General features: G+C 43.1%; 1 protein-coding gene across 1 annotated transcript in view; it reads right to left on the minus strand.

Annotated features, from left to right (window-relative positions):
* The window catches only part of LOC135550099 (dolichyl-diphosphooligosaccharide--protein glycosyltransferase subunit STT3B-like), an 88,830-nt gene that overhangs the window by 4,950 nt on the left and 63,027 nt on the right, over nt 1-20,853 (minus strand). The window contains exons 5-11 of the mRNA XM_064980579.1: nt 15,197-15,296; nt 11,926-12,024; nt 9,962-10,108; nt 6,314-6,362; nt 5,847-6,001; nt 4,949-5,160; nt 1,917-2,104 (exon numbers count right to left, since the gene is read on the minus strand). Coding sequence (XP_064836651.1) covers nt 1,917-2,104; nt 4,949-5,160; nt 5,847-6,001; nt 6,314-6,362; nt 9,962-10,108; nt 11,926-12,024; nt 15,197-15,296 — 950 coding nt within the window. The remainder of the gene's footprint in view (nt 1-1,916; nt 2,105-4,948; nt 5,161-5,846; nt 6,002-6,313; nt 6,363-9,961; nt 10,109-11,925; nt 12,025-15,196; nt 15,297-20,853) is intronic.

Consider the following 20,853-nt stretch of genomic DNA (forward strand, 5'->3'; position numbering starts at 1 on the left):
TCCAAATTCATGACGCGCAGGCCAGACGAAAAGTCAAAGTTCCGTTACAGTCCGTAGAAACATGTCAAACGATGTATAGAATCAATCTTTAGGATGTTTATCATAAATCTTCAATAATGTTCCAACCGGAGAATTCCTTTGTCTTCAGAAATGCAATGGAACGAAAGCTAACTCGCACATGACCAGCTCATGCCACTGCCAGACCACTGACTCATTCAGCTCCCATTCCCCTCTCTGTCACAGTAGAAGCATCAAACAAGGTTCTAAAGACTGTTGACATCTAGTGGAAGCCTTAGGAAGTGCAATTCGACCCCATAGACACTGTATATTCGATAGGCAAAGAGTTGTAAAACTACAAACCTCAGATTTCCCACTTCCCGGTTGGATTTTTTTTCTCTCCGGTTTTTGCCTGCCATATGAGTTCTGTTATAGTCACAGACATAATTCTATCCAAATCTACTAATACTATGCATATATTAGCAACTGGGCCTGAGTAGCAGGCAGTTTACTCTGGGCACCTTATTTATCCAAGCTACTCAATACTGCCCCCAGCCATAAGTTAACCTGTACTTCAGACAAGGTGACTGAAAATGTTGTGTTTGATGTAAGGAACCATTTCACAAAATAAAATGCATTATTATTCTCATACCATTATTACAGAGAATAGGCCAAAGTATGCTACACTCTGCTTATTCAAGCCCTTTTTCAAAATACAACACTGCCCCTTTAACGCAAAAAGAAATATCTTATTTTTCAAAGATGTCTAGAAATGTACACGTTTTGTGCTCTTGTAAGCAGCAATCACTCCCCCCATTGCTGACGACAAATTATCTATAACTCAGCTAATAACTCACTAACTAGCAAAACAAAATGTGCACATGTTGCTACATGCAGTTCTTGATTTGATCTCAAAACAAGCACATCTACTCACGACCACAGCTTTAAACACAGTCCGGTTCAAAGTAAACGGCACAGATCCATATATGGCAATGGTGTATTTGCATATAGGCCTACTGCATCTCCAATTGGCTGAGCCACACTGATCTGTGTAGAGTACGGGCTGAGTCATGCGCAATAGAATCCTAATCCTATGCGTACTGCCTACAAAAAAAATAACTTGTATAGTTCGTTTTGTTTCAGTAGTTGCTTTGAAAGTGGCTAATATTGTGTTGATCATAATTTCCACAGTAAAAGGGAAACGTTGATAGTGTTAACTAACAGGGAAAACTCCAGGATGTGGAGTGAAGTTCAATCTCTCTGTGGGCTGATATTTCTGCACTCTGCGCAGAGGTCCTGGGGAGCTGTGTGGCAGTCTCGGGGATACTTTGCGCCCACGCGCAGCTTCGAGGGAACATTGGTACCCAAATAAATATATGTATGAGGACTTAAGAGTCAAAGAGTTAGACTTTCTCCTACTTACGTGTCACTTCAATGTCTAAATCTCTAATTGGAAAATAAACAGCACACAAAGTCTTGCAAGCGCACACGTCATCTTCACATTGAAAGCATTGTACATTACACTTGATAAATTATTGAAGACCAATGTTAAGAGTTATGGGACAAGATGCAATAAAACAATGCAGAGTTACACAACACTCCGAGCTCATCAACATCACAGCTTTTACCTGATGAAATACGACTGTGTATTTGTGGGTATATGCGAGTGAGAGTGTGTGCCTGTGCCTTTGTGTTCCCCAATGCGTGTGAATGTACGCTGCTGTCAGAAATGTGGAGCTACGCTTGTATGCGTGGAGTGTAATGTGTGCCTTAGTCTACATAACTGCATGGTAGTTTGAACATGTGTGGCTCAAAATAAAATCGGTAGAGCAACGGCGCTTGCAACGCCAAAGGTTGCGGGTTCGATTCCCATTGGGGCTCAGTGTCTGGCATGTAATTATTACATTGTTTGTCCTTACCCATCGTTGTTGTAGGAGGCCAGCACCACACTAGGACTGGAGTAGGCGTTGCTGGTGACCCATGTGCAGTGGACAGCGAACATCATGAGCAGCATCAACATCAGCATGGTCACGATACTCTTGATGTTGGGGCCCAGGCCCTCATCTGCCTTCTCCTGCTCAGACACGTGCTTACGCACCTTTCCTGCCTGCAGAGGGAGACAAGCGCACACCACATCAACACACTGGCCCACTAAAAACAGACGTATCAGAGTTACAAAATAATGTCCAATTTCACTCTGTTTGTATTGCAACTCCTTACAGGAATATGCATATTGGCTAAGCACAGGTAACTGCCAAAATAAAGGAGACACCAACATAGTGTGTGTTAATAGGGCATTGGGCCACCAGGAGCCAGAACAGCTTCAAATAGATTCTACAAGTGTCTGGAACTTTAGTGGAGGGATGAGACACCAGTCTCCCATGAGAAATCCATCATGTTGTTGTTTTTTTTTGTTGGTGGTGGAAAACACTCAGGCACCGTTCCAGAATCTCCCATAAGTGTTCAATTGGTTTGAGATCTGGAGACAGACAGCCACGGCATATGGTTTACATCAAACTAGTCAATGACCACTCATGCATGTTTTCCCCTCCTTTGAGAAAACTGAATTAAAAAAAGGGGAGGGGGGAGATTTAGAAACACTTCCGCGCAATCACTTTGTTCCCACATTGTCTTTTTTTTTTGGGGGGGGGGGGGGTGGACTTGATTGACATTTTACTGAATTGTTTAGAGCCAGTAACACAAGCATTACACTGAATTCCTATAACATCAGCTAAACTGTGTATACGACGAATAAACTGATTAGATTTAACAAATTTACTGACTTTAACCCAATTCCTCATTTATACCCATTGCGTACATGTCACACTACATACCTGCGTGCTCCATTTATGAAAATAAGTCAAATATGGAGGTTTATAAACGTGACATACATATGCATGTTTCCGTTACACTGTATATCAGATCGGCTGTAAAACGTGAACGAGCACTAAAACTCAGCACGGAAATGACCCTCCATTCGCTTAATGTGAAAATAGTTCTGGACCCGTGAGCAGAACGTTTGAATTCAACAATGTTATGCATTGTTTTTTCTTGGTCGCAAATGGGTCTTCCAAATGGACAATGACCCCAAGCATACTTCCAAAGCTGTGACAAAATGGCTTAAGGACAACAAAGTCAATGTATTGGTGTGGCCCATCAAAGCCCTGACCTCAATCCTATAGAACATTTGTGGGCAGAACTGAAAAAGCGCATGCGAGCAAGGAGGCCTACTGTGATGTGATGAAAGAAAGAAATAAAAGATTCTCTACTATTATTCTGACATTTCACATTCTCGGGAGAGGCGAAGGTCGAGAACCGTGCATCCCCCGAAACACAACCCAATCAAGCCGCACTGCTTCTTGACATAATGCCCACTTAACCCGGAATCCACTTCGCACCAACGTGTCGGAGGAAACGCTGGAACCTGGCGACCCTGTCAGCATGTACTGCACCCGGCCAGCCACAGGAGTCGCTAGTGCGCGATGGGACAAGGACATCCCTGCCGGCCAAACCCTCCCCTAACCCGGACAACGCTGAGCCAAATTGTGCTCCGCCCCATGTGTCTCCTGGTCGCTGCAGGCTGCGACAGAGCCTGGACCCGAACACAGAACCTCCAACACTGCTACTCGGGAGGCTTACCTGTAGATTCCTATGCCTAATTCATTTAGATTCGAAAAGTGTCTCAAAGGCAAATGGCTGCTTCTTGTGTTTTTATGAATAAGTGTCATCACAACCCTCCATTTGCTCTAAATACTTGCAATACCCTAAAACTTCAATTAAATTGCTGAGTCTCAAATAGCTTCCTGTCCCCTTTAATAGCTGGGCTACAGCATAAAGTTCAACAAATAAACATATGCTTCAAATAAACGCTGGGTGTAAATGAGTTGTTTACGATGTTACCATGAATTACCTACGAGGTTAAAGGTTTGATTTGTTACAATAAATCAATCAGTAATGACTCAAAACAATTATGGAAATCTGTTTTTATCACCAGTCGAAACTAAAAATGGGAATCACAAAAACAGTCAACTTCAGGAGTACAGGCCACTGAGGTACAATAAGAATTAGAAACGGCGTCGAAGATGTCCAACCGTTGTTCGAGGTAACCTACTCGCGTTCGCAGACGCTGATTCATGTACGTCTATACCCGGTTAATATGGACCAATATCGCATGGGGAGCCGTCATCCAAAGAGATGGCAGACATCATAGGATGAATATAAAATGTTAAAAATAATATCAGCCTCAGCAACAACTTGAATAATTCAATGGATATTTTGTGCACCCTAGCCCCTTGATACAGACCCAGAAATTGCCCTCTAGTGGCAAAAGTAAGAACTTCTGAAAATGCAGTCCGAGGAATATATATATATATTGTAGAGGCATACTATGGCAAATGTGTGTAAACACAGGGCAGGAAATTGATTAAAATACTGAAAGTGAATGCTAGAATTAAACAATTAACTATGCACATCAGCAAAAACTGTGTGCATTAAGGAAATAGAAGCCTGGATTGAATAGAAGCCCGTCTCTAATAAGTGCCTATTATGTTCAATGATTTAAGAAAATAAATGCCTGGGCTATTAATTGGAACTTTTATGGTACTTCAGTCACTAGAAGATGTGCGTACGCATGGTCTAAAGTTGGCATGGAGGAAAGGACATTTTCACTGCAAGTTCAGTTTTGATAAAATTTCTGCAAGCACATATGCATAGCTGGCGCTAGATATAATTTATTTGACACATCTTTAATTTCTTATCGGCGTAGCACACACCTCCGTGAGGAAAGGGTGCCCACAACCCCCCCAAAAAAGTCCACCACCCCCCTGTTTTTTTTTAAACAGTATTGAAAAGCATAATCGTCGGTATTTCAAAATATACAGTTTACACCATACCAGGGTATCGCCCAAGCTTTATTATTGAATACAGGCCCTGGACTGTGACTCCTCCTGACCTTGTCGTAGAGGTTCCCTGAGCTCCTTTTGTCATCCTCGTCACTGCTGTCCTCTACGGGAGGGTTCTCTCTCTTCATGTCATCCCCCAGGTAGTGCTCGAACACACTGGAGAAGGCGATGGCCGACAGCATGCACACCACCGGCGTCAAGGTCAGCATCAGGCGCACCATCACCCCGGCAAAGTAGACCGCGCTGATGGCATAGAGAGCCACTGGGGGGGGAGGCAGAGAGGCGAGAAAGATTAATTCAAATTAAAACAGCGTTTAACCCATGTCAAACGTACACGGTGCACAACTCAGGTCTTCGGGGGTGTTTTTTAAATATATTTATCTGAGACAGACTGATTTAGAGCTCGGCTATCAGTTGTGCAGGCTCTCGGGCCAATCAATAACAATTGATCAAATAAAGGAAAACTACATTTGGCATTTGTTTTATTAGTCCATTGTTGACATAAGCAAAACGTTTTTGGGACTGTCAGCAATCATGATGCACAACACAGCATCATACGGGGACGATTTCTGTATTTTGAAATTTACATCATTTAAAAACTTGATTGCTGACAAGCAAAACATTTTGGGACTTGTCAACAATTGACTAATGAAACAAATACCAATGGATGGTTTTTGGGTAGAGTTTTCCTTCCAGTTCAAGGGAAAAACAGAAACCAGCTCAAGCGTAGCCCCTAATGCACTGGAGCAGTGGGATTCTGTTCAGAACTCCCTCTTCCAGTACAACTCCTAGGAACAGGTGTGTACAGTATATCAACAACATGAGGACGCCCTTGCTTTAATGCATATTCCTCTCAAATCACCAGATTCCCCTCCAAAATATTCCGATGTATTCAAATGATGTGTATGCATGTTGAGTATCGGTGTGTTTTAACGAGACCCGGTTTACCGAAGACGCGCTCGTCGTTGACATTCTTGATGCAGAACCAGAGGCCTGCTGGGAAGGTGCAGACCAGGATGTGGAGGTCGAAGAAGAATGACACCCAGGTGGTGGGCTGGTGCTCTGACACCGACGCGATGATGGGGATATGGATCTTAGCGTAGCTGTGGGGGAGAATAGAGGAGACAAACATCTGGTAATTCAGGGAATATGAAGATTCAAGAAACCACCTCAAAAAAGGGAACGGAAACGGAGAGCTAGAGCGCTGCTGTCAGCAAACAAACCGATTTATCATTGTTTAATGCAGAAATCAGACACGCTGCAGTTCATGTACAGAATGTAGCCTAAGTGTGTTTGGGAAGAAAAAGACAATGCTAGCATTTCCTTTGAGACTATGGATGGCGTAAGCCCTTTCGCAGACACACACGTTCAATTCAACAACTGTTTGGTCGATGGGAAAGGTTAGCCGTGCTTACCCGGTGTCCCACAGAGAGTAGAATCGCCCACTCCACGGAGCGATGTAACCTAAATGAACAAACCATCAATACACAGGACTGGGGAACTTGAACACATACATTATTGGTTATGACGCAGACTTTTTTAGCGTATGGTTGAAACTGGTGGGTGTCTGACAGTACGAGACAGTTTGCGTAGTGTACAAATATAATGACAAAGTGAATAGAGGCCCTTGGGTGTAGGGCCATTCAATTATGGTCCTCAAGTTCCCGAAACGCTTCAGGTTTTCACTATCATCCATTCTAACCAGGGACTGATTCCAACCTGGGACACTCAATAAGCACAATTAACTACAAGGTAGAGAACCAATAATACATTTTAGCCCCTCAGGACCAGAATTAAAAATCGCCCTGTTTTAGTGGGTCAGGTATCTGCTCAGTAGTAGGGCATATGTGGGTCGGTACTCGAGTGGAATGTTGACCAGCGGAAAGTTAGCAATATGTTTATTGGGCAAGGGACATGAGTAACAAAGGCACTCAACAGTACAAGCTAAACGTGAAACAGAGATAAAAACACTTCGCTATTATGGTATGAGGACGAGCTTGTGTAGTTGTACGTGTTAGTTGTTTATACCTGATCTACATGTACACAGGCATGTGCAACTATACAGGATGCGGGGACCTGTTTGTGATAGTCAGGTGTATGAGTAACAGTGAGTACACACACACACACACCTGATCTACATGTACACTATATACAAAAGTATGTGAGACACTCCTTCAAATTTGTGGATTAGGCTATTTCAGCCACACCCGTTGGAGTCAGCTGCATAAAATCGAGCACACAGCCATGCAATCTCCATAGACAAACATTGTCAGTAGAATGGCCTTACTGAAGCGCTCAGTAACATGGCAGTCATAGGATGCCACCTTTCCAACAAGTCAGTTCGTCAAAGTTCTGCCCTGCTAGAGCTGCCTCTGGTCAACTGGAAGTGCTGTTATTGTGAAGGGGAAACGTCTAGGCGAAACAAGGGCTCAGCTGTGAAGTGGTCGGCCACAAGCTCACAGAATGGGACCGCCGAGTGCTGAAGCGCATAGAGTATAAAAATAGTCTGACCTCGGTTGCAACACTCACTAGAGTTCCAGACTGATACTGGAAACAACTTCAGCACAAGAACTGCTCGTCTGGAGCTTCATGAAATGGGTTTCCATGGCAGAGCAGCCGCACACAAGCCTAAGGACACCATGCGCAATGCCATGGAGTAGTGTAAAGCTAGCTCACTGCCATTGGACTCTGGAGGAGTAGAAACACTTTCTCTGGAGTGATGAATCACACTTCACCATCTGGCAGTCTGACGAATTAATCTGGGTTTGGCGGATGCCAGGAGAATGCTACCTGCCCTAATGCATAGTGCCAACTGTAAAGTTTGGTAGAGGAGGAATAATAGTCTGGGACTTAGATCCAGTGAAAGGAAATCTTAACGCTACACCATACAATGACATTTTAGATGATTCTGTGCTTCCAACTTTGGTGCAGGTCCTTTCCTGTTTCAGCATGAAAATGCCCCCGTGCACAAAGTGAGGTCCATACAGTAATGGTTTGTTGAGATCAGTGTGGAAAAACTTGACTGACCTACACAGTCCTGGCCTCAACCCCATCGGACACTGTCGGGATGAATTGGAACACCTGCAAGCCAAGTCTAATCACCCAACATCAGTGCCTGACCTCACTAATGCTCGTGGCTGAATGGAAGCAAGTCTCCACATCAATGTCCCAACATCTAGTGGACAACCTTCCCAGAAGAGTGGGAGCAACTTCCTATTAATGCCCATGATTGTGGAATGAGATGTTTGGCGAGCAGGTGTCCACATACTTTTGGTCATGTAGTGTATGTTACTATATGGTATACAAGGACTGGAACTTGTAGGTCAGGTGTATGTGTAAGTATATGGTATGAGGATTTGGTTTTGAAAGCATGGTGTATGTGCAATGGTGGGGTATAGGGAATCACCTGTATATACCTGATACTACAGTATATATTGAGGAAGTCAGGTCTACGTGTAACTAACTACAGTGCCTTCAGAAAGTATTTATAGCCCCTTAACTATTTCCACCTTTTTTGGTGTTCCAGCCTGAATGTAAAATGGATTACATTTAAATATAGTGTCACTGGCCTACACACAATACCTCTTCCTTTCAAAGTGGAATTATGTTTAGAACTGTTTCCAAATTTAAAAATTTTAAGATGAAATGCCTGGGGTCAATAAGTATTCAACCCCTTTGTTAAGGCAAGCCTAAAGTTCAGGCGTAAAAATGTGCTTAAGTCAAATAATAAATTGCATGGACTCACTGTGTGTAACAAGTATTTAACAGGCTTTGAATGACTACCTCATCTCTGTACCCCACACATATAATTATAAAGTCCCTCAGTCGAGCAGTGAATTTCAAACACAGATTCAACCACAAAGGCCAGGGAGGTTTTCCAATGCCTCGCAAAGGGTACCTATTAGATAGTTTAAAAAAAATAAAAATGACAGAATATGCCTTTGAGCATGGTGAAGTTATTAATTACACTTTGGATGGTGTATCAATACACCCAGTCACTACAAAGATACAGGGGTCCTTCTTAACTCAGTTGTCGGAAAGGAAGAAATCCGCTCAGGGATTTCATCACGAAGCCAATGATGAATTTAAAACAGAGTTTAATAATGGCTGTGATAGGAGAAAACTGAGGATGGATCAACATTGTAGTTACTCCACAATACTAACCTGAGTGATAAAAGGAAGCATGTGCAGAATATAGATATTCCAAATCATGTATGACTTGCATAGTTAAATAAAAAGGTATCATTTTTGCAATAAGGCATTATAAAGTAAAACTTTTAAAAAATGTATCATCTAAGAAATATACTTTATGTCCTTAATACAAAGCGTTATGTTTCAGACAAATCCAACATTGAGTACCACGCTTCATATTTTCAAGCATGGTGGTGGCTGCATCATGTTATGGGTATGCTTGTCATCTGCAAGGACTAGTTTTTTTTAATAAAAAGAAATGGCGCTAAGCACAGGGAAAATCCTAGAGGAAAGCCTGGCTCAGCCTGCCTTCCAAAAGACACCAGCAGATAAATTCACCTTTCAGCAGGAAATTAACCTAAAACACAAGGCCAAATCTACACTGGAGTTGCTTACCAAAACTACATTGAATGTTCGAGTGGCCTCGTTAGTTTTGATTTCAATCGGCTTGAACATTTATGGCAAGACGTGAAAATGATTGTCTAGCAATGATCAACAACCAACTTGACAGAGCTTGAAGAATAATGTACAAATTTAGTACAATCTAGGTGTGCAAATTCCCTTACACAGAAAGACTCAACTGCAATCGCTGCCAAAAGGTGAGTCTAACATGTACTGACTCATGAGTGTGATAGCTTATGTAAATATCTGTATTTAAATGTAATACATTTACAAAAAAAATATCTAAAAACATCTTTTCACTTTGTGTGTAGATGGGTGAGAACCCCCCCTCCCCCAGATTTAATTCATTTTGAATTCAAACTGTAACAACAAAAAGTGGAACAAGTCTGAATACTTTCTGAAGGCAATGTGGTATAGGAGGACATGCTGCTCTGTAAGGCACGTGCATGTGTAATGGCATAGGAACTCACCGGTGTAGGTGAGATAGATGACGGTGAGGAACACCACCCCAGCAGCTAGCGACACCCCCAGGAAGAACAGGGTCTGGAACTCCTGCTTGGTGAGCCGGTCCTTCAGGTACTGCAGCAACGCATATGCCTGGAGCAGTGCAAACACGCCTGCAATCACAGAATGTCGGAGTTAGCACAGTATTACAACAACCTTCACCATTTGGGTCTCATGCGAGCAGGTTTGACGGTTGTCTTACTATAGACACCGATGCTGCAAATAACAACATATCTGAACAGCAGGAACTGTTAAGACTGAAATGGGATCTCTGTTCTGTCATCTGATGTCGCTCTGTTGTGGAACTTCATGCTAATTGAACAAAGCCCTAGTTTCACAGGCAAAACAGAGGCTCACTTCCAATGTACGACCCCCCCCCACAGCATTCCAAGGTCACAACTCCACCAGAACAATGTAAAAAAGCCCATCGCTCTGATGCTTTATTCTTCCCTTCCTGTCCCCGTCACGCTGGCTGTCGCTGTAGACAACGCCAGATGTTGCGAGCAGCTGCTGCCCGAAGCCAAACACGCCCAGACCTTTGAGAGAGTGACGGTGCTTTCCATTCCTCAAAGCCAACGTCGCTGCCGTGCTGTGCTGCCCCGGTCACCCGCATAACAAACACCACTTCAGAAATCAGACTGAAGCTACGTTAGACTAAGAGGGAGATAAAATGTATGCTTTAGAGGTACATAATCTTGTTACTAGTGATGTGACAAATTAAACGATAAGAAAAATGCATAAAATGAAACATTAATTCACAATTCTGTTGCACTGCTGCCAGCAACAGTTTGGGTCGCATGGTGCGTCCCTTTTAGATGATTAAGCATTGCACCTGTCCTACCAATGTGGTACCTAAATTCCATCTCCACAAAGTTTGCATTTCACCACCTAATCACATGTCTTCCATACAGGACTTCACTGCTGTCGCTTGACTTTCTCTGCCATTTTTCCAAGACTTTGTTCCAAAATAACTGATTCCTCGACTCCCATTTCTAAAAGCACACAGAATCGACTCCTCAACTCCTCCGATTCAATATTTTTTTAACAGACGAGACTGATAGGGGCACAGTATAGGCAGCTCGGCCACCAGGCACTAGGCCTACCTATCGGCAATCAAAAGCTGTAGCTTTAGGGCCTATCAATGTGTATGCTAGAATATTCTACACGCAACAGACCGAAGGACGGAACACACGCTTGTCATTAGTGAAGAGAAAGACCAGGCAAGCTCGCATGAGGGGGGAAAAGGGGCAGGCAGAAAGAACCGTGCACATATGTTTTGGAAATCAGTACATCGCAATGTCTTGTCGCCTCGCAAATACACCAAAGTATCATGAAGTTAATCTCTTCCTCGCTGGTTTTAAAGTGCAACACATAATCGTTTTATTTGTGCATTGTAATTAGAGAAAAATGTCCATAATATAGCTGGTGCTAATAGTGGAATGATGGTGTTTCACGGTTTACCTATTACTTTACCCGCCAAGTGTTGTGATAGTCGTCTGCTGTTATCAATCCACTATTAGCGCCAGCTATATAGACATTTTCTGAAATTAAAATGCAAAAATAAAAAACACTGTGTAACATATTAATAAACCCAGAGAGTAAGAGGCCAACTCTATGCTGCTTTGGTGAATGTGGTAATAGTGGAGTGTTTCAGTCAAAATAAAGTTACTTTCGGTTCACCAGCTGGGACCGTTGGCGAGACGGGAATACAAACTGCATCAACGAAATGATACAAAGGCACTGCCAATACAAGAGAACAACTGCTTGGTCATGGCCCAAGGTCTCTGTTGTTATATATTTTCTCTCAACGAGGTCATACCTGGTTAAATAAATCAAAATTAATAGAGCAGTTTGCGTCTCATAGCGAGTCTTGTCGTGAAGAGCGCCCAGTAAACTGAAAGCGGGTGGGTGGGCGGGTGGGGCGGCTTACCTGCTGCAGCCATGTGCTCACTGGTTCTGATTGGCTGGAAGCCCACAAAGGGGATCTGCATGGATAGCACCAGGCCCACGATGTAGAAAGTGCTATAAGCTGAAAGAGAGAAACAGAAAGAGGGAGATGAGATCAAACAAACAAGTTGAACACAGATACGGTCCCATTCAAAAACCCCAATCTCACTTCAGTTTGGGTTGTTAAGGAAAAGCGCCTTCTCTCCAAATCAAATCAAATTTTATTTGTCACATACACATGGTTAGCAGATGTTAATGCGAGTGTAGCAAAATGCTTGTGCTTCTAGTTCCGACAATGCAGTAATAACCAACAAGTAATCTAACTAACAATTCCTAAACTACTGTCTTATACACAGTGTAAGGGGATAAAGAATATGTACATAAGAATATATGAATGAGTGATGGTACAGAGCAGCATAGGCAAGATACAGTAGATGGTATCGAGTACAGTATATACATATGAGATGAGTATGTAAACAAAGTGGCATAGTTAAAGTGGCTAGTGATACATGTATTACATAAGGATGCAGTCGATGATATAGAGTACAGTATATACACGTATGCATATGAGATGAATAATGTAGGGTAAGTAACATTATATAAGGTAGCATTGTTTAAAGTGGCTAGTGATATATTTACATCATTTCCCATCAATTCCCATTATTAAAGTGGCTGGAGGTATTTACTGTGCATTGAGACTGAGTGGGAGTAAATACTAACGCCTCATCAGGAGAAATTTACTGAGAACATAGAAGAAGTGGGCAAAGAAAAGTGCGGGGGGAGCCTAACGTGAGCCGACTGTGCAGTAAAACTGCAGAACTCCCACCTTTGTAGCTGATCTGATCCTAAGGCATGTGCCCTAATTAAGATTTCATACTTTTCTGAACACTGGGGCTTTTGAAGTGACTGACGAGCCCTGAGCACTCTTGACTCTGATTCATTTTTGCCTGTTTACTGATGGAGGTAAGAGATGAAGAGATGAACTGTGTGAATTAGAGTTGTAAGTAACACTGACAATGCACTTTTGTTCAAGGACTCATTGTGCCAGCGCCGATGCCAATGAGGCATCTAGTTTTTATACAAGAGCTTTCTCTATGGTATAACGAAGGAGAAAGGTTTAAACGAGATCAAAACAAGATGGTTGTGAAGCAAGGACTTACACAAGATGGCTGCTTGAAAAACAACACAAAGCCCTAATCTATTAAAGGGTGCTTGAAGTTGACAGCTTCAGCGTTCGAAGCACAAATATTATTTCAGAACAATTTTCTTTTTTAAATGGAGAAAATGTTCTGCATTAACAAATGGTTCTTGTGGAAGGGTACAAAGGCACTGCTAATATCCTTTGAGGAAAATGCAAAGAGATTGCGTATAGCAGGGGTCAATGCCCTAAATTTTAAATAGGGACGTACTTTATTTTCAAAGCACCCAAGAACAGGGTACTGTTTACCTTGAGTAATATATATAATCAAGTGTAAACGATGCTTGATGCTAAACCATTTATCTTAACCCACCTAGCCTGCTGTTCCTTCAGCTTAGCTAAATATGTACTGCCTACGACGCTGCAGCATTTCTGCCTGTCTGACAGTGATGTGTTCTGTGTGAGCCTCAAGGACGAAAATAAGTTTGGTTCTTTTGATCTTTGGTTTACTCAGAAATAGAAGCAATTTACAGTAAGATATACGCAGTCAAATTCATAATTAAACTCAGTTCTCGGTCACATTCAGGAGAGCAAACAAGTATTTGTGGCTGTTTTGAGGAAAACAGGTGTGTGGGGTCACATCTCTTCAGATAGTTTATCTGATCGCAAACCTTGTGCGTGTACAAAACATCAGGAACACCTTCCTAATATTGATTTGCACCCCCCTTTGCCCTCAGGCCATGGACTCAACAAGGTGTTGAAAGCATTCCACAGGTATTTTAGCCCATGTTGACTCCAATACTTCCCAAGGTGGTGTCAAGTTGGCTGGATGTCCTTTGGGTGATAGACTATCCTTGATACACACGGGAAACTGTTGAGCATGAAAAACCCAAGAGCGTTGCAGTTCTTTACAAACTCAAACCAGTTCGCCTGGCACCCACTACCATGTTGAATACAGGTAGCCTAGACCATCATTTACACTTGTTTGACCGCTTTCATGAGGAGTTTCTCACACGACTGGCCTATCTGGATGATGCCCCTCCCCTCGCCTGAATGATTTGAATCTAGGATTACAGGGACTCTCCGCAACTATATTCAATGTGTGGGGAAAAATTGAGTCCATGATTAAGAAGTTGGAGCTTTATGTCTGCATTAGCAAGGACAACACAGGTCTGTCCATCATTGTAGGATTTTTTTTGTGTGCAAATTAACTCAAGCTTACAAACAACGTCAAATGTAATATAGTGAAGCACTTGAGTTGGGTGCGCAATTATGCAGCTACTTTCCCGAAACGGATGACAAACAGCTAGATTCTTTATCACTTTCATGCACTGCCTCCAGTCCACTTACCGATATCTGAACAAGAGAGCCTCATCGAAATTGCAACAAGCGGTTCTGTGAAAATTTTATTTAAATCAGAAGCCACTGCCAGATTTCTGGATTGGGCTGCGTTCTGAATATCCTGCCTTGGCAAATCGCACTGTTAAGACACTGATGCCCTTTGCAACCACGTACCTATGTGAGAGTGGATTCTCGGCCCTCACTAGCATGAAAAATAAATACAGGCACAGACTGTGGAAAAAGATTTAAGACGGAGACTCTCCAATACAACATTGCAGTTATGTGCATCCTTTCCCCATTTTCGATGAAGAAATCAGGTTTTATAAGCGCTAAATTATTGATGATTATTATTATTAGTGCCCTGGTTCTATAAGAGCTCTGTCACTTCCCACAAGCCGGGTTGTAACAAACTCACTCATTCTTATGTTTAATACATTTATTGTATGGTGTGTGTGTGTGTGTGTGTGTGTGTGTGGCAGGCTTACAATGACGGCGACAAAAAAAAGAAAAACATTTGAAAGTGCTCTGACCCTGGTGCTAGAGTGGGGTACGCAGCTGGAGGGTGAACATTTGAAGGGGTACGGGACTATAAAAAGTTTGGGAACCACTGATCGAAGTGAATTTAAACAAGTGACATCAATAAGGGAACTTCGCCTGGATTCACCTGGTCAGTTCATGTAATGTTCTTAATGGTTTTGTACACTCAGTGTAGGAGAGGTGGTGGGGGGGTTATGATCACATCTCTTTGGCAGATGAGTGTTTTGTGGTCACTCACCGATGTAGACCCTCCTGCTGTAGCGCTGCATGAGCAGCAGCACAAAGACATGCAGAGGGATCAGGTTGATGATGAAGACGTATCCTCCCCATGCTGACACCTGCAACAAACACAGCCATCAGAAAAACACTCGCACGCCACCAGGAATGCATGGGAATACGCAGTGGACCAATAGAAAACCAACGCAATCATGTTTAAACACTATGACCGCAAAGTAAAAATGCACCAATAACTTTAAAGGCTCCATGAAATGATGCGTCGACACTTTGTCTGACTTGGAACGTGAAACAAGGGGCCTATAAAATACTCTACAAAAAAACATCAACTCCAGTACATAGGATGTGCAGAGCAGTCGGAGAGGGATAATATTCACACGCACCTGCTTAGCCACACAATCACACATTTCATTCACAAATCACTCATCTATGATAAAAATATGTTTTGCAATTACTGCTAATTGTGGGGGGGGGGGGCTCAAGTTGGTTTAAGCGAAATTATCTTTTCAGCCATTTACATCTTTAGCTTCAGATGGGGAGAGCTAAATTAGGTGCAGTTGAAGCCTAACCTGAATGAATACGGAGACGACTCCCATTTTGAGCTACTTTTCTGTGTTGACACAGCCGCAGTGGTTCTCTGTGAGAGGTTGTTAATTGAAAACAACGCTGACGCAGAGGGACTGCTGGAGGGTATCAGTGAGGAAAGAGTGAGGTTAGTATCAATGTGCCAGGGTCGCTTGACGCAGCCTCCCGGCCACGAAGTGTAATTTGACCAAACATCTCACACATGTACTGCTAATGACCTCACCGTTGTGTTAATGACCTCACCGTTGTGTGTGTGTTACTGCCCCCACATGATTTTGAGGGTTGAATAAGCAACCAGCAATCTTCTGGAGTCACCGAGCCATATCGAACACAAAGCTTGAACCAACTCTTCACTCAGACTGAAATCTCTGCACCACCAAGCACAAAATATCTTGTTTACTACCAAAAAAAGTATGTTAACCCCGAGTGTAGGGTGCAGTATTTTGATGTTGGGATGAAAACGTACCCAAATGAAACTTCAGGCCCAGAATATGCATATAATTGTCAGATTAGGATAGAAAACTAAAGTTTCCAAAACTGTCAAAATATTGTCTGTGAGTATAAAAGAACTGATATTGCAGGCAAAAACCTGAGGAAAATCCAAAGAGGAAGTTCCTTCTATTTTGAAAGCTCCCTGTTCCATTGCATGCCTTCCCTCCATTTAAAAGGGATATCAACCAGGCTCCTTTTCCTATGGCTTCCACATGGTCCGAACAGTCTTTAGACAGTTTCAGGCTTTTATTCTGAAAAATGAGCGTGAAATATCACATCGCGTCAGTGGATGGCTGGGTGCCAGAGTTTTACATGCGCGAGCAGCTTGGAGCAGACATTCTCTCTCTCTCCTATTGAAAAAGCTACGGTCTAAATATGATCATTTATGTATTGTAAAAACAACCTGAGGATTGACTTTTTTTTTAACTGACATGTTTCTACGAACTTTACGGATACTATTTGGAATTTGTCTGCCCCGTCGTGACTGCTCGAGCCTGTGGATTTCTGAACATAACGCGCCAACCAAATGGAGGTATTTTGGATATAAAAATAATCTTTATTGAACAAAAAGGAACATTTGTGTAACTGGGAGTCTCATGAGTGCAAACATCCAAAGATCATCAAAAGTAAGCGATTCATTTTATTTCTCTTCTGACCAATCTACTTTGCTGCTAGCTGTTTGTAATGTTTTGTATGCTGAGAGAGATGTCCTTACATAAACGCTTGGTTTGCTTTCACCAAAAAGCTTCTTTAAAAAAAATCTGACACGCCAGGTGGATTAACAAGATAAGCTGTGTTTTGCTATATTGCACTTGTGATTTCATGAAAATTAAATATTTTTAGTAATTTAATTTGGTGCTTTGCAATTCAGCGGATGTTGACGGAAATTATCCCGCTAAAGGGATCGGTGCGCCACGAAGTTAAGAGACTGGTAGCTGAAAGAGCTGGTGCATACACTATCTATATGCCTGTTAGAGTAAATAAACTCAGCAAAAACTAAACTGGGGGAGGGGTCAAATCAAAAGTAAGTATCTGGTGTGGCCAACAGCTGCATCAAGTGCATCTCCTCCTCATCATGGACTGCACCACATTTGCCAGTTCTTGCTGTGAGATGTTGACCCACACTTCCACCAAGACACCTGAAAGTTCCCTGACATTTGAGGGGAATGGCCCTAGCCCTCACCCTCTGGTCCAACAGGTCCAAGACGTGCTCTATGGGAGTGAGATCCGGGCTCTTCACTGGCCATGGCAGAACACTGACTTTCCTGTCTTGCAGGAAATCACACACAGAGCAAGCAGTATGGCTGGTGGCATTGTCATGCGGAGGGTCATGTCAGGATGAGCCTGCAGGAAGGGTACCACATGAGGGAGGATGATATCTTCCCAGTAATGCACGGCGTTGAGACTGTCTGTTATGACAACAAGCTCAGTCCGATGATGCTGTGGCACACTGCCCCAGACCATGACAGACCCTCCACCTCCAAATCAATCCCGCTCCAGAGTACAGGCTTCGATGTAACGCTCATTCCTTCGACGATAAACGCAAATCCGACCATCACCCCCGGTGAGACAAAATTGCAACTAGTCAGCGAAGAGCACTTTTTGCCAGTCCTGTCTAGTCCAGCGACAGCGGGTTTTTGTCCATAGGCAACGTTGTTGCCGGTGATGTCTGCCTTACAACAGGCCTACAAGCCCTCAGTCCAGCCTATTGCAGACAGTCTGAGCACTGATGGAGGGATTGTGCGTTCCTAGTGTAACTCGGGCAGTTGTTGCCATCCTGTACTGGTCCCGCAAGTGTGATGTTTGGATGTACCAATCCTGTGCAGGTGTTGTTACACGTGGTCTGCCACTGCGAGGAAGATCAGCTGTCCATTCTGTCTCCCTGTAGCGCTGTCTTAGGCGTCTCACAGTACGGACATTGCAATTTATTGCCCTGGCCACATCTGCAGTCCTCATGCCTCCTTGCAGCATGCCTAAGGCTTGTTCACACAGATGAGCAGGGACCCTGCGCATCTTTGTTTTTGTGTTTTTCAGAGTCAGTAAAAATGCCTCTTTAGGGTCCTAACTTTTCACAACTGTGACCTTAATTGCCTACCGTCTGTAAGTTGTTAGTGTCTTAATGACCGTTCCACAGGTGCATGTTCATTAATTGTTTATGGTTCATTGAACAAGCATGGGAAACAGTGTTCAAACCCTTTACAATGAAGATCTGTGAAGTTATTTGGATTTTTACAAATTATCTTTGAAAGACAGGGTCCTGAAAAAGGGACGTTTCTTTTTACTGAGTTTATAATGTACTTATCGATATAGTTCAACTTTTAGCTGGAATCTTCACTTATCACAAAAAAGGCCTCAATCGAAAAAAACTATTATTTTCTGGTTAGGCCCCTATGCATCCTGCTTAATGTATTTCAAGAAATCCCCTCCTTACTCTGGCTTTGAGTTAAGAATATTTATTTCTGGCAATAGTAACTATCAGGAATGTTGTAAGCTGGAGATAGTGGTTAGTAGATTCCCTAATTAAATAAGCCACATCCTCATATCATCTGGGTGTATTGAAACATCTGAGTGACATCCCTGTAAGGCTTTCATGCCATGTTCTGATAGGATTTCTGAGAAGGGCAGTTGTCCTTCGAGAAGAGTCCCTTACAATACAATGAGGAATAACTTTCTCTGTATGTTACAATACAACCAGGTGGACGAGCAGTTTGTTACAATACAACGAGGAGGAAGGGCTGTTACACTATGTTAGGGCTTCCTATGGGCCCAACGCTAACCTGTTAGTATGTGTACTACAACAAGTGCATCTCAAGGTAGCATTTGGCCCTGTGACCCTAATGGACAGGTCTTACTGCTGTCATAATGGGGTCAGCAAAGAACCAGACACCATTCAACTTTAGCCATTCTCCTTTACTCACGCTCCACTGGTCTTATTTCTATCAAGCAGCATAGAGGGACAGAGGGTATTGCAGTGATAAAAGGGCATAGGGGTCTTGCTACGATTGCCTCAGAAGGTGGCATAAAGAGGCTCAGGGAACTCTGCGGGGGGGGGTAGAATGCGGGGAAACAGAATAACATGACATGAGTGAAGGATACAAGCTGGGACTGGAGCCTCAACTGAGAAAGAATATTATTTGTGGGCGAAAGTTGTTTTGTTGAAAGTCAGGTGGGGCCCGGGTAGGTAGGTGAACCACTGCATAGCTCTGCATAGGTTTCTTCACTGTATAGAAAAAGGGCCTTGAGTTGTGATTTTATCGCTCGACTTCTAATAATAACCTCCAGAAAGCAGTACGTCTTACAATCACCTGAAGAGCTGAGTTGTGCTGCTGAGAATGCCTCATAAATACTTTATGAGTGAAAAGAACTTCAGAAGTGCTCCCATGTTGCTCGTGGTTGGGGGAGGGAGAAAGGGAGGTTCTGGCAGGGTAGGAGGCAGTCGTCACAGGAACTTAGGGAAAACACGATCTCTCCCAGGAGACATGAGAGGGAACGTCACGCAGCTCTCACAGTAGGGGTTTTCGCAGGTCTTGTCCATCATGACGTTTCAAATGAGCTTCCCCTCTCCCTCCCTGGCCTGATGACAGAGCTGAGCAGGGAATTTCTCACTGGGCATTGCAAATGTGTCATGTTCAATTAAGCCTCATGGGTGAGTGAGTATCCTTAAAATTAACAGTGGGAGGGGAGAAACTATGGAGGGGGTAGATATTGCAGCTTGGTACTACTATCAAGTATTATTTGAAAAGGTCGAGTCACACAAATTTCCAAGGTGACAAAGGTCCAGATGGATAATGTCATTTAAAAATTGGCGTACTAACAAACCCCCACCCCCGAAACTGTTCACACCCCTCTTGTTGGCGGAGGGAAAATGTTGGTTTTAAAGCCAGATTTCACACAGTTGAACACATTAAAACAGACAATTTGCTGTTTTAAAAGCTCATTTTTTGCAATTATACCTATTGTTCCACGTCTCCTGTTTATATGATAACAGGTGTTGAAGCCGTGGTCCGTATTGACCCTCTTCTGGGTCCGGTTCGCTAGTTGAATATGGGGGCCCAAGAGGGTAGTGAGAGTGTGACAAAGGTGATCCGGGCTTGTCGTGTCACCAACAAACCCTGCAAACCCTGTTGGTGGGAGGGTAGAGCGGGGTTGTGACTAGAGGGAGTACACCTACAACCGGAAGTTAATTTTTGTAAAAGGTTATGATAGCATTTTAGCTTACCGTAACCGTAAATCTTTTCCTAGCCTGCCATATGTTAATGATTCTAACAAGCTACAAAAAAAAGTAACTTCCGGTCATAGCTGTACTCCCTCTACTCAGAACTGTATGGAGGGGAAGGTCGAAATAGTCTCACTCCAGATCTTTGAGGAGCGAGAGAGAACAAGAGGGGCTTATAAAATTGGTGTGATTTCTCGCTGTAGAAAATCTCCCCGCTCTCATCTCTTTTCAAATGTGGTCATTAGTGGCTTGTGGCTTTCCCCTTGTCTCTTCCTGCGGAGCTTGGATGCTGGGCCCCGACATGATCGATGGGAGCTGGATGTCTATAATCCATTTCATTTGACATCTGTCTCTTCCCGAGCTGAGGG

Source organism: Oncorhynchus masou, chromosome 12 (assembly GCF_036934945.1).
Source record: "Oncorhynchus masou masou isolate Uvic2021 chromosome 12, UVic_Omas_1.1, whole genome shotgun sequence".
Classification (NCBI taxonomy): domain Eukaryota; kingdom Metazoa; phylum Chordata; class Actinopteri; order Salmoniformes; family Salmonidae; genus Oncorhynchus; species Oncorhynchus masou.